Genomic DNA, 16,234 nt, shown 5'->3' on the forward strand with positions numbered 1-16,234 from the left:
TTCAATTGTTTGCTCCCTTTTAAGAAGAATATTGGATCATGGACATTACTAGAATCTTTAAACGACAATGATATGAAGAAGGAATCTTGATCAGGCCATCAGCGATTTGTCAAGAAATAATCTCTGAAATCTGTAGAATCATTCAATAATTTCAAATAGTATTGGATGGAATTTTACTAAAGTGATCTGAAATGAGTTTTTGATGTACTGCACGATCAGAAAATTTCAAACTTTACTAGGGGTTAACCAACTTTTTAATTGGATGCTTTCTAAGTAGCTGATCCAAAATTTCGACTTCCATAGAGCAATACAGAGTCTTGTCCTATTAGTGATTGGGTTTGCCAGTTTGTAGCTGTAAACACCAGCCTTTCATGCACAAAGTCTCTATATCCATCTGCTGTAAGTAATTGGATGTGTGTAAGTGTTGACTCCTGTTTGCATTTTTGCAGAGCAGCCACAAGGTTTCCTTAATTTAAGCAAGCAGTGAAATGGTGGCCTTCAGAACAAAATTTGCAAAAGGCGCATTTTAATGAAATGTTTCAGTTTTATGTCCCAACAGAAACAATCTCGCTAACTTTTTCTGTTCCCTTTCCTGGTTGATTCTCTCCAAACACCATTATGGCAGATTGAAGCAGCCTTAAAATGGAATGGTAAGTATTGCAGGATTCCTTGTGGATCTGTTCCCATCTCTACAGATGTTACACATGTAAATTCTTCATGATGTTTTGAGATTTAATTTCAACTGTTGGTCCTTATTAAAACTAATGAACATCTAAAGCTTTTATTTTAATGGTTCTGAGAATCCTCTACGTAAGGTGGTTGACAACAATTAAAAACAATGTTATTGGGACATCTGATTTTGTTGCAAGTGGCTGAAAGAGCACATCAAATTTAATTTCTAAAAAAAATTGCTTGGTTGATCTTTGAGGACTATTAAAATAAATGGGATTGCTATAAAACTATTCTGCACTCTTATTAGCCCGTTGCCCTGTATTGTTTGGAGTTGGGTTTTGATGGCCCAATCTCTTATTCGTCAGTTGTCTTAGATAAAGAAACTGCACTGGCGCTGGAGCTGAAGAAGTAGGTCTTCTGTAAATGGAAAGCATAAAGGTCAGCACTTTGGTCTTTGGCTTCATGTGGTTAAACTTATTTGGGTTTCTGATGTTCAGAAAGTTGTCTTTTATGAACTGAAACAATCAAGAAACCTAAAATATCCATTCAGATGGTCTAGGTTTCACTGAAGCTGAATTCCTGGTGTCCGTGCCTTTGTGTTGCATTGTTGTCCTGAGGAGTTTTGGATGCAGTGTCTTGTTTGGGATAGCTTAGAACTGTCTAAGCTGTTGCCACTGGTACTGCATTCACAGCATTCCCTCAAAGATCAGAGCACAAGGAAGTAAATTGGTGCTGTATAATGAAAGATGATCACTTCCATTCAACTTCTGCAGCAAAACGTTTTGCAAGCATAAACAGCATGATCTGACACCACCAATGTTCTTACTGGGCACAGTTTCCAATACCTTAATTAATTGGTTTAATGAGGTATTGTGCCTGAAGAGGTAGAAAGGAACTCATACAACTTATGCTGAATAGTGCTTCTCACTGTTACTCGAGGATTTCTTGGCAAGTGCTGTCCATCTAGCAAGGTCTCACTCTTGCTTGTCACTAGTTTAATGACCACCTAATGAGGGAAAGGAGAGGCAGAGGTAAACATGATCCCTTTGTGATTGAGTTGGTTCAGGATGACTTGCATGGTGATGGGTGATTAGAACTTAGTCGATCATTTGTGGTAGACTATGTATCTGATCCTTGAGCCAGGCAAGTCCACAGCACAGTAGATGATTTGCCAGCCAGCCTGGTTCATTGAAGATACTTGGAGGAGTAAACTTGGGGACTGTGATTCTTCCCGTTCGTTTCTGGATAACCCTGCTAGCCAGTGCCCTAATGTGTCAGGCACTATTCAACTTGGACAACCAGCGGAAAGCTTACCAGTGGTCTGTGGTGGTAAACTCAGCAGTTTTAGCCACTTTAATGTGAGCAATACCCTGTGTGCACTGGGAGGCCCTAAGCTTGGTTCTACCAATCCATGCCTAATTCCTCTTCCTCAGGAAGGTGTTGGAGAGAGTCGTACTTCATATCTGGCAAACTGAATTTCTACTTGTAGGAATTTCTCGGTTTGGAAGCACATAAGCGTGGTGACCAATCTCTGCACGATCAACCATCTAGCTGAGCAAAAATGAAGTGAACAAATGAATTCTTGTACTAATGCAAGACCTGACACAGGCCCCATGTCATAATCTGTACAAAACTCACTGCTGGCTTAAATACCATAAAGTATTACCTACACTGTTCTATTAATGTTTGTAATGATTTTTCTTTTACTACTTCCTCCTTACCTTAGCCACCTATTCCTGATTTTTTGCGGGGGGGGGGGGGGGGCAATTTTTTTACTCAAATAATTTTACTTACTTCAGAGTACTATGAATATTTGAATTTGGCTGCTAAAAATCTTTGCAATCTGAAAAATAACAGGAGTTTTACCCACTTTGTCCAGTATCTAAGATTAGAACTGCTAGACATAATTAGAATTTTTTAAAAGGAGAAAAGCATCAGAGGCTAGAAATTTTGGAAGACAAATGAAGTTCATAAATTGCTGCAACTGTTAAATCTCTAGTGAGGAATTTAGTTTTTGTGCTAAATTTGTTATGATATTAAACTTCAAAGATGAAGGATTTGAATTATGTGACGCTAATTTGAAGGAAATCATTTGGAATTGCCTTCCCAATTTGATGGAGGCAAATATTTTATAAATTAATCCAGTAATACTCGAGTGGCTTGAATCTTTTTGGTTTTTCGTTTATTTGAAAAATCACAATAGGTTTCAGATTGATATAAATACAAAAGTGGTAATATCCAAATATAACAGAAAATCAACATTTATAAACTTCCAATGTCAGTTTAACATACAAGTGTATGTGCTTACAAGCTAGCAGGCTATAATCCCAGGGAACAGTTTTACCTTCTGCATCTTTCATTGAACAGAATAAGCAATATTCGGTTATAGTTTGTTCTTATGTCACAGCACTAATTTAGGACAATCCCACTGTTAACACATTATTTTAATGGACACAGTTAAGTTCAGTGTTGCTTTTTACAGATTGCAAATATAAACCCAAATGCTCCCCCACCATAACATGGTGCATTTTTTTTGTATTCTCTTCCCTGTGATATGACTGTTGGGTAGTTTGTGAATAGCAACCTTTTTCGTGCTATTCTCTCGATCGAAAAAGCTACTACCCTTAGCTGTAACATTTTCATAACCCCCTAGTAAAGATCAAGAGTTTGCCTGTATTGGCAATCATATTCTGTGAGTAACAGCATACAAGAGGATTATGAGAATTGCCCAGGAATGCCAAGTTGAACTATATGGACGTTCAAGAGCAAGATGACTAGTGAGATACCAAGTGTTTCTGTTAGAATAATTGCAAATGCATTTTTTTTTGTGTGTGTAGGGAAATGTCTCTTTTTTTCTTTGCAATAATAAATCTGTAGAGACTATTAAAATGAAATATATTCTCTGTGGAAAGATTGGAGTTATATAGATTTTCTAAACTTTGTATTGATTTGGTATTAATAGCAGTCAGCTTCAAAATGCTTATGGCATTTATAGCAGGGTACATGAATGTAATAGGTCTAGTGTAATTACATACAGGGGTGTTAGACCTTTTAGAAAACATATGCTGAGAATCACTTGTTGAAAGGATAGCTAACCAAATATACTTTCTGAAGCTGCTACAGAATAATGTTTTTTGTAGAAGAGTGGGTATAATGGAGCAAAAAGCACTATTAAATTATGGACCAATACAGTTTGGACAGCAAAGGATTACCAAACATTAGCACAAATCTAAGAATGCCAACTTGATAATGCACCGAGAAAAATGTGTACCTGTATTCCATTTTACCACTTTAAGGATCTATCTGTATTGCTTCTAAAACTTATTTTGTGAAACAGCCTTTCCAGTTTTAGAAAATGTGTGCAAAAATGCCATGGTTAAAATTAGTTGTGTATCGTAATTACTTTTTAGTTATCTTGTTGCGTTGTCATCAATTAATGTATATTGATAGATGTACTGCTTACACTGAAATAATTACATTGATATCATATGTGTACACACTTCTGACTCAGTGTGCTTGGAGGAGTATATATATTTGGCAATCTAAATGTAGTTTAATCTAAATGTCCTTATCTAGTGAGTAATCAAGCCGTACAGACTGGGAGATCTTAGAGATGGTCAGAGGTGTGTATTAGGGAGAGTCCTGAAGGGCGCGAGGGAAGTGGAGGGATTTAGATAGGGAATTAAAGTGTGAGGCGATGGCACTGGTGGGTGCACAAGAGGCTGTACTTGGGAATGCGGGTGGGAGAAAGTTTATTTAACATTGAAGGACGTTACAGAGAAAAGCAAGGGCAAGGTTATAAGAACATAAATAGGAGACATTCAGCCCTTTTAGCCTGCTTCATCATTCAATGAGATCATGGCTGATCATATTCAACACCATTTTTCTGCATTATCCCCATGTCCCTTTTAAGTTTTTAATATGTAGAAATCTATCGATCAGTCTTGAACATACTCAACAACTGAGCCTCCATAGCTCTCTGGGGCAGAGAATTCCAAAGTTACACCACTCTCTGAAGAAATTCCTCCTCCTCCTCCTCTCGGTCCTAAAATGGCCTACCTTTTATTCTGAGGCTCTGTCCCCTGGTTCTTGACACCCCAGCCAGGGGAAGCATCCTTCCTGCATCTACCCTGTCGAGCCCTGTAAGAATTTTATAAGTTTGAACGAGATCACTTATTATTCTTCTAAACCCCAGAGAATAAAGGGCCAATCTGTTTAATCTTTCCTCTTCGGACAATCCCTCCATCCCAGGAATTAGTTTGGTGAACCTTCGTTGCGCTCCCTCTATGACAAGTATATCTTTCCTTGGGTAGAGACCAAAGCTGCGCACACTGCTCCAGGTATGGTCTCACCAAGCTAATATAAAAGCAAAATACTGCGGATGCTGGAAATCTGAAACAAAAACAAGAAATGCTGGATTCACTCAGCAGGTCTGGCAGCATCTGTGGAAAGAGAAGCAGAGTTAACGTTTCGGGTCAGTGACCCTTCTTCGGAACTGCAGGTTCCAGGTATGGTCTCACCAAGGCTTTATATAATTGCAGCATGACATCTTTACTCCTATATTCAAATCCTCTAGTAATAAAGGCCATCATACCATTTGTCGCCTTATCTGCTTGTTGTACCTGCATGTTAGCTTTCAGTGACTCATGAACAAGGACACACAAGTCCTTTTTTGAAGTTCAACATTTCCCCGCCCCTCTCCATTTAAGAAATATTGTATTTCTGTTTTTCCTGCCAAAGTGGATAACCTCACATTTCTCCACATTGTATTCCATCTACCAAATTTTTGCCCACTCACTTAGCTTGTCCAAGTCCTCTTGAAGCGTCTTTGCATCCTCCTCGCAACTCATTCTTCCACCTAGTTTTGTGTCATCTGCAAACTTGGAAATATGACATTTAATCTCGGCATCCAAATCATGGATTTGGATGGTGAATAGCTGGGGCCCAAGCACTGATGAGTATATAGAATGTTTTGGGGATAATTTCTTGGAGCAATACATTCTGGAGCCAACCAACGAGCAGGCTGTACTAGACCTGGTATTGTGCAACGAGATAGGATTAATGACCTCATATTTAAGGTGTCCCAAGGTAGCAATGATCATATGATTGAATTATACATTCAGTTTGAGGGAGAGAAGAGTGGATCCAAGACTAGTATTTTAAACTTAAATAAGGGTAATTATGAGGGCATGAAAGCAGAGCTAGCTAAGGTGAACTTGCAAATTAACTTAAGGGATAGGTGAATAGAGATGCAGTAGCAGACATTTAAGGGGCTATTTCAGAATACACAGAATAGATACATTTCAACGAGAAAGAAAAATGCCAAGGGTGGGACCTGCCATCCATGGTTAACTAAAACAATTAAAGATAGTATCAGACTTAAAGAAAAAGCCTATAATTGCACAAAGATGGGAAGCAGGTCAGAAGATTGGACAGAATATAAAAAACAGCAAAGAATGGCTCAAAGATTGATAAGGAAGGTAAAATTAGAGTATGAGAGAAAGCTAGCTAGAAATATAAAGACTGATAGTAAGAGCTCATATAAATATTTAAAAGAAAAGTTAACAAAGTGAGCATTGGTCCTATAGAAAGTGAGTCTGGGGAATTAATAATGGATAATGAGATGGCAGATGAATCGAACAGATATTTCATATCGGTCTTCACTATTGAGGATACAAGTAACATCCAAGTATGTATTGTAAGTCAGGAAATGGAGGGAGGAACTCGGGAAAATTACAATCACCAGGGAAGTGATACTGTGAGAATTGTTGGAGCTGTGGGCTGACAAGTCCGCGGGTCCTGCTGGACTTCATCCTCGGGTGTTAAAAGAAGTGGCGAGTGAGATAGTTGATGCGTTAATTTTAATTTTCCAAAATTCCCTAGATTCGGGGAAGCTTCTGTTAGATTGGAAAATAGTGAATGTAATTCCTTTATTCAAAAAGGGAGGGAGACAGAAAGCAGGAAACTACAGGCCAGTTAGGGAAAATGTTAGAAGCTATTATTCAAGACATTCTAGCAGGGCATTTAGAAGGGGATATCATGTTTAACCAGTTTATTGGAGTTCTTTGAGGGGGGTTACATGTGCTGTGGATAAAGGGGAACTGGTGAATGTATTGTATTTAGATTTCCAGAAGGCAGTTGATAAGGTGCCACATCGAAGGTTATTGCAGAAAATAAAAGTTCCTGGTGTAGGGGGTATCATATTGGCATGGATAGAAGATTGGCTAGCCAATAGGAAACAGAGTAGGCATAAATGGATCATTTTCTGGTTGGCAAGATGTAATGAGTGGTGTGCCACAGGAATAAGTGCTGGGGACTCAACTTTTTACAGTTTATATAAATGGCTTAGATGAAGGGACTGAAGGTATGGTTGCTAAATTTGCTGATGACACAGAGATAAGCAGGAAAGTAACTTGTGAAGAGGACATAAGGGGGCTGCAAAGGGATATAGATAGGTTATGTGAGTGGGCAAAGACATGGCAAATGGAGTATAATGTGGGAAAGTGGGAAATTGTCCATTTTGGCAGGAAGAATAAAAAAGCATATTATCTAAATGGTGCGGGATTGCAGAGCTGAGATGCAGAGGGATCTGGGTGTCCTGGTACATGAATCGCAAGGTTAGTGTGTGCAGGTACAGCAAGTAGTTAGGAAGGCTAATAGAATGTTATCGTTTATCTCGAGGGGAATTGAATACAAAAGTAGGAAGGTTATGCTTCAGCTATACAGGGTATTGGTAAGACCACGTCTGGAGTACTGTGTACAGTACTGGTCTCCTTATTTAAGGAAGGATGTAAATATGTTGGAGATGGTACAGAGAAGGTTTACTATACTAATATCTGGAATGGGCGGGCTGTCTTGCAAGGAAAGATTGGACAGGTTAAGTTTGTATCCTATGGAATTTAGAAGAGTAAGAGGCGACGATTGAAACATATAAGATCCCGAGGGGCCTTGACAGGGTGGATGTGGAAAGGATGTTTCCCCTTGTGGGAGAATCGAGAATTAGGGGTCACTGTTTAAAAATAAGGGGTCGCCCATTTAAGACCAAGATGAGAAATTTTTTTCTCTGAGGGTCGTGAGTCTTTGGAATTCTCTTCCTCAAAAGGCGGTGGAAGCAGAGTCTTTGAATATTTTTAAGGCAGAGGTAGATTCTTGATAAGCAAGAGGGGTTGAAGGTTATCGAGATAGGTGGAAATGTGGAGTAATCAGTTCAGCCATGAACTTAATGAATGACGGAGCAGGCTCGAAGGGCTACTCTTGCTCCTAATTCGTATGATCCTTGCGATACCCCACTAGTCAAAGCCTGCCAACCTGAAAATGACCCATTTATTCCTACTCTCTGTTTTCTGTCCATTAACCAGTTCTCAGTCCATGTCAGTATATTCCTGTCTTTCCACCCCCCCCCCCCCCCCCCCAAATCCCATGTGCTCTAAATTTTGTTTACTAACCTCTTGTGTGGAACCTTATCAGAAGCTTTCTGGAAATCTAAATATGCCACATCCACCAGTTTCTCCCCCCCCCCCCCCCCATCTATTCTGCTAGTTATATCCTCAAAAAAACTCCCAACAGGTTTGTCAAACATGATTTCCCTTTCAAAAATCCATGTTGACTCTGCCTAATCCTACCATTTATTTTCTGTTATCACATCCTTTATTATAGATTCTAGCATTTTTCCGATGACAGACTAACAGGTCTGTAGTTCCCCATTTTCTATCTCCCTGCTTTCTTAAATAGTGGGGTTACATTTGCTGCTTTCCAATCTGCAGGAACCATTCCAGAGTCGAAAGAATTTTGGAAGTTGACCACCAATGCATCTACTATCTCGATAGCCACCTCTTCCAATGCTCTGGGATGTAGATAATCAGGTCCAGTGAATTTATCTACTTTAAGCCCCATTAGTTTCCCCTAGAACTTTTTTTTTTTTACTAATAATATCTTGCAGTTCCTCTTTAACACTGGTCCCTTGATTTGCCACTATTTCTGAGAGGCTTTTAGTATTGTCCTCCGTGAAGACAGACACAAAGTATTTGTTTAGGTTCTCTGCCATTTCCTTATTCTCCGTTATAACTTCTCCTGCCTCCGCTTGTAATGGACCCACATTTGTTTTTGCTAACCTTTTCCTTTTTATAAACCTACAGAAGCTTTTACAGTCTGTTTTTATGTTTCTTGCTAGATTACTCCCATATTCTATTTTCCCTTTCTTAAACTTTTTCTTGCTCCTCCTTTTGCATAATTCTAAAATGCTCCCAATCCTCAGGCTTACCATTTTTTTGGCAATTTTATACACCTCTTTGCTCTAATACAGTCCTTGATTTCTTTTTTTTTAGATTAGATTAGAGATACAGCACTGAAACAGGCCCTTCGGCCCACCGAGTCTGTGCCGAACATCAACCACCCATTTATACTAATCCTACATTCCTACCAAACATCCCCACCTGTCCCTATATTTCCCTACCACCTACCTATACTAGTGACAATTTATACTGGCCAATTTACCTATCAACCTGCAAGTCTTTTGGCTTGTGGGAGGAAACCGGAGCACCCGGAGAAAACCCATGCAGACACAGGGAGAACTTGCAAACTCCACACAGGCAGTACCCGGAATCGAACCCGGGTCCCTGGAGCTGTGAGGCTGCAGTGCTAACCACTGCGCCACTGTGCCTTGGTTGGAACACTTTCCTTGCTGGCTTTTTGTGCATTGAAGGAATATATTTTTGTTGCAAACTATGCATTACTTCTTTAAATGTTAGCCATTGCCTGTCTGCTATCATACCTTGTAACATAGTTTCCCACTCCACCATAGCCTATTTGCCCTCCTACCTTCATAGTTTCCTTTGGTTAGATTTAAGACACTAGTTTCTGATTGAACTATATCACTTTCAAACTTCATATGAAATTCTATCCTATTATGGTCCTCTTTCCTAAAGGCTGCTTTACAACAAAGTTATTAATTAGCCCTTTTTCATTGCACAGTACTAGATCTAAAATAGCTCGTTCCCAAGTTGGTTCCTCAACATGCTGTTCTAGAAAACCACCTCGCATACGTTCCAAGAATTCAGCCTCCTGAACATTAGTGCAAATCAAGTTTACCCAGTCTATATGTAGATTGAAATTCCCCATGATTACTGTATTACCCTTGTTATACACACCTCTAATTTATTTATACTGTGATTTACATTACCACTGCTATTTCCTCGTTCCACCCAAACTGATTCTACGTCTTGATCTTTAGAACTAAGGTCATCTCTCACTACAGTATTAATGCCCTCTTTAATTAACAGAGCTACCCTTTTCCAGCTTCCTATCCTTCCTGTATGTCATGTACCCTTGGATATTCAGGTCCTACCTTTGGCTTCCTTGTAGCCACATCTCTGTAATGGCTATCAGGTCATACCTATGAATTTCTGTTTGAGCTGACAATTCATCTGTTTTATTGTGAATGCTGTGGGCATTCAATTACAGAGCCCTTAATTCAGTGTTTTTTTTTTACTGTTTTTGTAAACTCTGGCCCTATCTGCTGGCACACTCTTAAATTTACAATCACTGTCCTTTCTTGCCATACTCGGGGCAAACCCAGCCCTGTCGATCCTGCAAAGTCCTCCTTATTAACATCTGGGCGCTTGTGCCAAAGTTGGGAGAGCTGTCCCACAGACTAGTCAAGCAACAGCCTGACATAGTTATACTCACGGAATCATACCTAACAGACAATGTTCCAGACACTGCCATCACCATCCACGGGTATGTCCTATCCCACCGGCAGGACAGACCCAGCAGAGGTGGCAGCACAGTGGTATACAGTCGGGAGGGGGTTGCTCTGGGAGTCCTCAACATTGATTCAGGACCCCATGAGATCTCATGGCATCAGGTCAAACATGGACAAGGAAACCTCCTGCTGATTCCCACCTACCCCCTCCCTCAGCTGATGAGTCAGTACGCCTCCATGTTGAACACCACTTGGAGGAAGCACAAAGTGGGCAAAGGCGCAGAATGTACTCTGGGTGGGGGACTTCAATGTCCATCACCAAGAGTGGCTCGGTAGCACCACTACTGACCGAGCTGGCCGGGTCCTAAAGGACATAGCTGCTAGACTGGGTATGCGGCAGGTGGTGAGGGAACCAACACGAGGGAAAAACATACTTGACCTTGTCCTCATCAATATGCCTGCCGCAGTTGCATCTGTCCATGACAGTATTGGTAGGAGTGACCACTGCACAGTCCCAGCTTCACATTGAGGATGCCCTCCATCGTGTTGTGTGGCACTACCACTGTTCTAGATGGGTTAAATTTCGAACAGATCTAGCAATGCAAAACTGGGCATCCATGAGGCGCTGTGGGCCATCAGTAGCAGCAGAATTGTACTCCACTACAATCTGTAACCTCCTGGCCCGGCATATCCCCCCTCTCTACCATTACCACCAAGCTAGGAGACCAACCCTGGTTCAATGAAGAGTGCATGCCAGGAGCAGCACCAGACATACCTCAAAATGAGGTGTCAACCTGGTGAAGCTACAACACAGGACTACCTGCATGCCAAACTGCGTAAGCAGCATGCGATAGACCGAGCTAAGCGATCCCATAACCAACGGATTAGATCTAAGCTCTGCAGTCCTGCCACATCCAGCTGTGAATGGTGGTGAATAATTAAACAACTAACTGGAGGCTCCACAAATATCCCCAACCTCAATGATGGGGGAGCCCAGCAAACCAGTGTGAAAGGTAAGGCTGAAGCATTTGCAACAATCTTCAGCCAGAAGTGCTGAGTTGATGATCCATCTCGGCCTCCTCCTGAAGTCCGCAGCATTACAGATGCCAGACTTCAGTCAATTCAATTCACTTCACGTGATATCAAGAAATGGCCGAAGATACTGGAAAGGCTATGGGCCCTGACAATATTCCGGCAATAGTACTGAAGACCTGTGCTCCAGAACCTGCTGCACCCCTAGCCAAGCTGTTCCAGTTCAGCTACAACACTAGCATCTACCCGGCAATGTGGAAAATTGTCCAGGTATGTCCTGTACACAAAAAGCAGGACAAGTTCAACCCGGCCAAATGCAGCCCCATCAGCCTACTCAATCATCAGTAAAGTGATGGAAGGTGTCATCAACAGTGCCATCGAGCGGCACTTGCTTAGCAATAACCTGCTCAGTGACCTTCAGTTTGGGTTCCACCAGGGCCACTCGGCTCTTGACCTCATTACAGCCTTGGTTCAAATATGGACAAAAGAGCTGAACTCTAGGTGAGGTGAGAGTGACTGCCCTTGACATCAAGGCAGCATTTGACCAAGTACGGCATCAAGGAGCCCTAGCAAAACTGCAGTGAATGGGAATCTGGGTAAATGCTCCGTTGGTTGGAGTCATACCTAGCCCAAAGGAAGATGGTTGTGGTTGTTGGAGGTCAATCATCTGAGCTCCAGGACATCACTGCAGGAGTTCCTCAGGGTAGTGTCCTAGGCCCAGCCATCTTTAGCTGCTTCATCAATGACCTTCCTTCAATCATAAGGTCAGACGTGAGGATGTTCACTGATGATTGCACAATGTTCAGCACCATTCGTGACTCTTCAGATACTGAAGCAGTCTGTGTAGAAATGCAGCAAGACCTGGACAATATCCAGGTTTGGGCTGATAAATGGCAAGTAACATTCGTGCCACACAAGTGCCAGGTAATGACCATCTCCAATAAGAGAGAATCTTGCCATCCCCCTTGACATTCAATGGCATTACCATCACTGAATCCCCCACTATCAACATCCTAGGGGCTACTACTGACCAGTAACTGAACTGGAGTAGCCATATAAATACCGTGGCTACAAGAGCAGGTCAGAGGCTAGAAATCCTGCTGCAAGTAACTCACCTCCTGACTCCCCAAAGCCTGTCCACCATCTACAAGGCACAAGTCAGGAGTGTGATAGAATACCATCCAGGACAAAGCAGTCCACTTGATTGGCACCCTATTCACAAACATTCACTCCCTTCACCACTGACGCACAGTGGCAGCAGTGTGTATCATCTACAGGATGCACTGCAGCAGCGCACCAAGGCTCCTTAGACAGCACTTTCCAAACCTGCGACCTCTACCAACTAGAAGGACAAAGGCAGCAAATGCATGGGAACACCGCCACCTACAAGTTCCCCTCCAAGTTTCACACCATCCTGACTTGGAATTGTATTGCCTTTTCTTTACTGTTTCTGGGTCATAACAGCACTGTGGGTGTACCTACCTCCCATGGACTGCAGCAGTTCAAGAAGGCAACTCACCACCACCTTCTCAAGGGCAATTAAGGATGGGCAATAATTGCTGGCCTAGCCTACATCCCATGAATGAATTAAAAAAAAAAAAACTCTGATCATCATTACCTTTTATTGCTACCTTGATCTATTGCCTTGTCATTTCCCATTAATTTACTGAGTCTTCCCCTACATGATCCCTTTTCCCCTCTATTTAGTTTAAAGCCCTCTTTACTTCCCTAGTTATATGACTCGCTAGAACACTGGTCCTAGCAAGGTTCAGGTGAAGGCCGTCCCAACTGTACAGCCCCCGCTTTCCCACAAGAATGAGGATTTTAAATTTTGAGTTGTTGGACCTAGAGCCTCGAAGTTGTTGAAGACAAGAGAGATGAATGTTGGGGACTTGCTGCTAAAATGCAGCAGGATTTTTGGATCAATTGATGTTTTTGGAGGATGGGAGGTTGGCTAGGAGAACACTTTTTTGGAGGTGACAGACATGAGGGTTTCAATGGTAGAGGGGCAGAGCCAGGTAACAGTGTAGATGTTGAAGTAGGTGGTCTTTGGGATGGAGAGGAAATGGGGTTGGATGCTCAGCTGTGGATCATTTGGTTGTAAACAGTCTGGATCAACCCGAGAGTGGCCTGGGACGGGGTTGGACTCTTGGCAAGAGTGATAAGTCTCAAGGTGCTTCACAGGAATATTGTCAAATAAAATTTGCCACTGAGGCACATGAGTTTGGGTACAGGTAGCAGAGATTTAGATTCGCTCGCATTTTTGGAAGGTGGGATACTAGCCAGGAAAACATTAGAATAGTGATAATAACAGCACAGAAACAGGCGAGGCATTGAGAGAAGGAGTACAGAGGTAGAGTTTGGTGTTATCTATGTTCTTATGAAAGCTGATCCCATCTCTTAGGATGATGTTTCCATGGGCATCATGTACATGAGAGAGAGGAGAGGGCCAAGAATCACATCCTTGATGTGAATCTGAGTGATGGTCCATGGGTGTGAAGAGAAGCCATTGAAGTTATGCTCTGACTGCACTTGAATTGAGCAGAACCAAGTGTCTTAGCTGTAATGAGCTAGACAATGGAGGAAAGATGTTAGAACAGGTTGACAGTGTCAAAGACTACAACAAAATCAAGGAGACATAATGCATGATGATTGCAATCATAGAGAATGTCATTTTGATTTTGGGGCCATTTTGGTGCTGTAAGAGGAGCACAAACCCAATTTGAAGAATTCAAGCAGGGTGTTGTGCAAGGCCTGGACCTCAGAGGCAACAACACATTGATGAATTTTGAAGAGGAAAGGCAGGTTAGAAATTGTGTGTTTTCAAGAACCGGGCATGGAGGGCTTTTTTTAAGCAGGAGTTGATGGCAGTTCTAAAAAAGCAGGTAACAGTACCTGAGGAGAGGGGACTGTTTCCTCTGTCATTAGAGACCAGAAAGGGAAATTAGCTGGGTAGTAGTTTAGTGGGAATGGGGTTGAAAGAGCAGGAGTTGGGGCTCTTGGACAAGATGAGCTCTGAGAGAACATGCTAGAGATAGTGGAGGAAAGAAGCCCGAGAGGTTTTCTCATCCGCATGATCCGTGGGTAGTGGTTCTAGCAGAGTGAGACCTGGTAGAACTTGAAATAAAAACAAGAAATGCTGGTAATACTCAGCAGGTCTGGCAGCATCTGTGGAGAGAGAAGCAGAGTTAACATTTCAGGTCAGTGACCCTTCATCAGAACTCACAGTAGAACTTGATGTGCTCCAGCCAGATGAGTTGATGGATGGCTAAACAAGCTGTGTTGTTATGCCCCTTGCAATTGTGGGGAATATCATGGAGGCTGTACCATATGGAGTGATTGGATTAGGAGATGATCGTGGTTTCCTTGGGAAAAGGCATTCAAAGTGGAGGTGAGAAATAGGTTGTGCAAATCAGCAGCTGCACAGGTATCAGCAAATTTTAAGGCTAGGCAGTTGAGTTTGAAAATGCAGTTTAAGTAACTTGGAGAATTTTTTTGTTTCAAGGGACAAATGACAGTAAGGAAAAGGACTTGCATTTACATAGCACCTTTCACCAACCTCGGGACATTCCAAAGTGCTGTATAACCAATGAAGTACTTCTGAATTGTTGTTCTTGTCATAATGCAGGAAAACGCAGCAGCCGATTCGCACACAGTATGGTCACACAGAAGCAAGAGATCAGTGACCAGATTGTGTCTCTTTAGTTACGTTGGTTGAAGCATAAATATTGGCCAGGGCACCTGGAGAAATTCTCCTGCTGTTCGAATAGTGCCATGAGATCCTTTTACACCTACTCGAGAACAGACAGGGCCTCAGTGTAATGTCTTCGTCGAAAGACCATTCAGTACACCCTTAGTAGTGCACTTGCGTGTCAGCCTGGGTTATTTGCTGAGGTCTCTAGAGTGGGACTTGCATCCACAGTATGACTCGGGCAAGTGTGTGGCCACTGTCAGCCAAAGCTGACAGGGTGAATAGGAGAGTGGTGAACCCAGAGATGAATGATGAGGAATTTGCTCAGTCCAGTGGCTGAGGCAGGAATGCAGGCAGGCTGTTTCATGGAGAAACCTGGGATAGGACTTGGAGGGAGGTGGTGTTTTGAAGGTGAGGGAGTAGAACAGGGTGAGGTGCTTTTTAGAATGTTAGAAGAATGTAATGTGACTTGGATGATGAAAGCCATGCTGCTACCATAATGGTTTGGGCAGAACAAATGGTATATCCCAGTGAGGAGGCTTCATATAGGAGCAAGATACCACCACAGCCAAGATTCAGTCAAAGCCAGAACATCCATACACTTAAATAATGGCCACTTAGGACAAGGTTCCAGAGGGCAACCACCACCTAGGGAAAGATGCTCCAGCAAGGTGTTAATGCATTCAGATTTTGTTTTATAATGCTCCTGTGATGTGTTTTGAGACTTCTTATGTTGAAAATGTTACATAAATACAAGTTGTTGTTCAGGGTAGAGGAGGAAATTGAAAAAAACAAAAAAGCAAAGCCCATGTACATTGCACAGGTGAACTACTTGTTGGGGAAGCTTTTAGTATTTAACTATATAAATTGCTGCTTGGATTATGATGGTTTTTAAAATTTCTAGTACTTCTCAATTGGGTTCATGGTAATGATGAATCGAGGAACTTGGTTAGGCTGAAAGTAATGTATTTTTATATCAGTAATGAAATTTAAGATTTGGAAAAGGCAGAATTTAAGAAATTTCATAATGGATTTTTAAAATGTATAGTAATACAATGCGTTGTCACATGGTCAGTCATCCCTGTGATTATTTTTTAATATAAATGTGTAGCAGAATTAATATCCAAATTTTGGATTCT

General features: G+C 41.7%; 1 protein-coding gene across 2 annotated transcripts in view; it reads left to right on the forward strand.

The window, feature by feature from the left end:
* LOC137346645 (uncharacterized) overlaps nucleotides 1-16,234 on the forward strand; it is a 102,255-nt gene that overhangs the window by 9,701 nt on the left and 76,320 nt on the right. For both annotated transcript variants that reach the window (XM_068010288.1, XM_068010278.1), the window contains exon 4: nucleotides 626-650. In XM_068010288.1, the coding sequence (XP_067866389.1) occupies nucleotides 626-650 (25 nt within the window). The remainder of the gene's footprint in view (nucleotides 1-625; nucleotides 651-16,234) is intronic.

This window comes from Heterodontus francisci, chromosome 2 (assembly GCF_036365525.1).
Source record: "Heterodontus francisci isolate sHetFra1 chromosome 2, sHetFra1.hap1, whole genome shotgun sequence".
Taxonomy (NCBI): Eukaryota; Metazoa; Chordata; class Chondrichthyes; order Heterodontiformes; family Heterodontidae; genus Heterodontus; species Heterodontus francisci.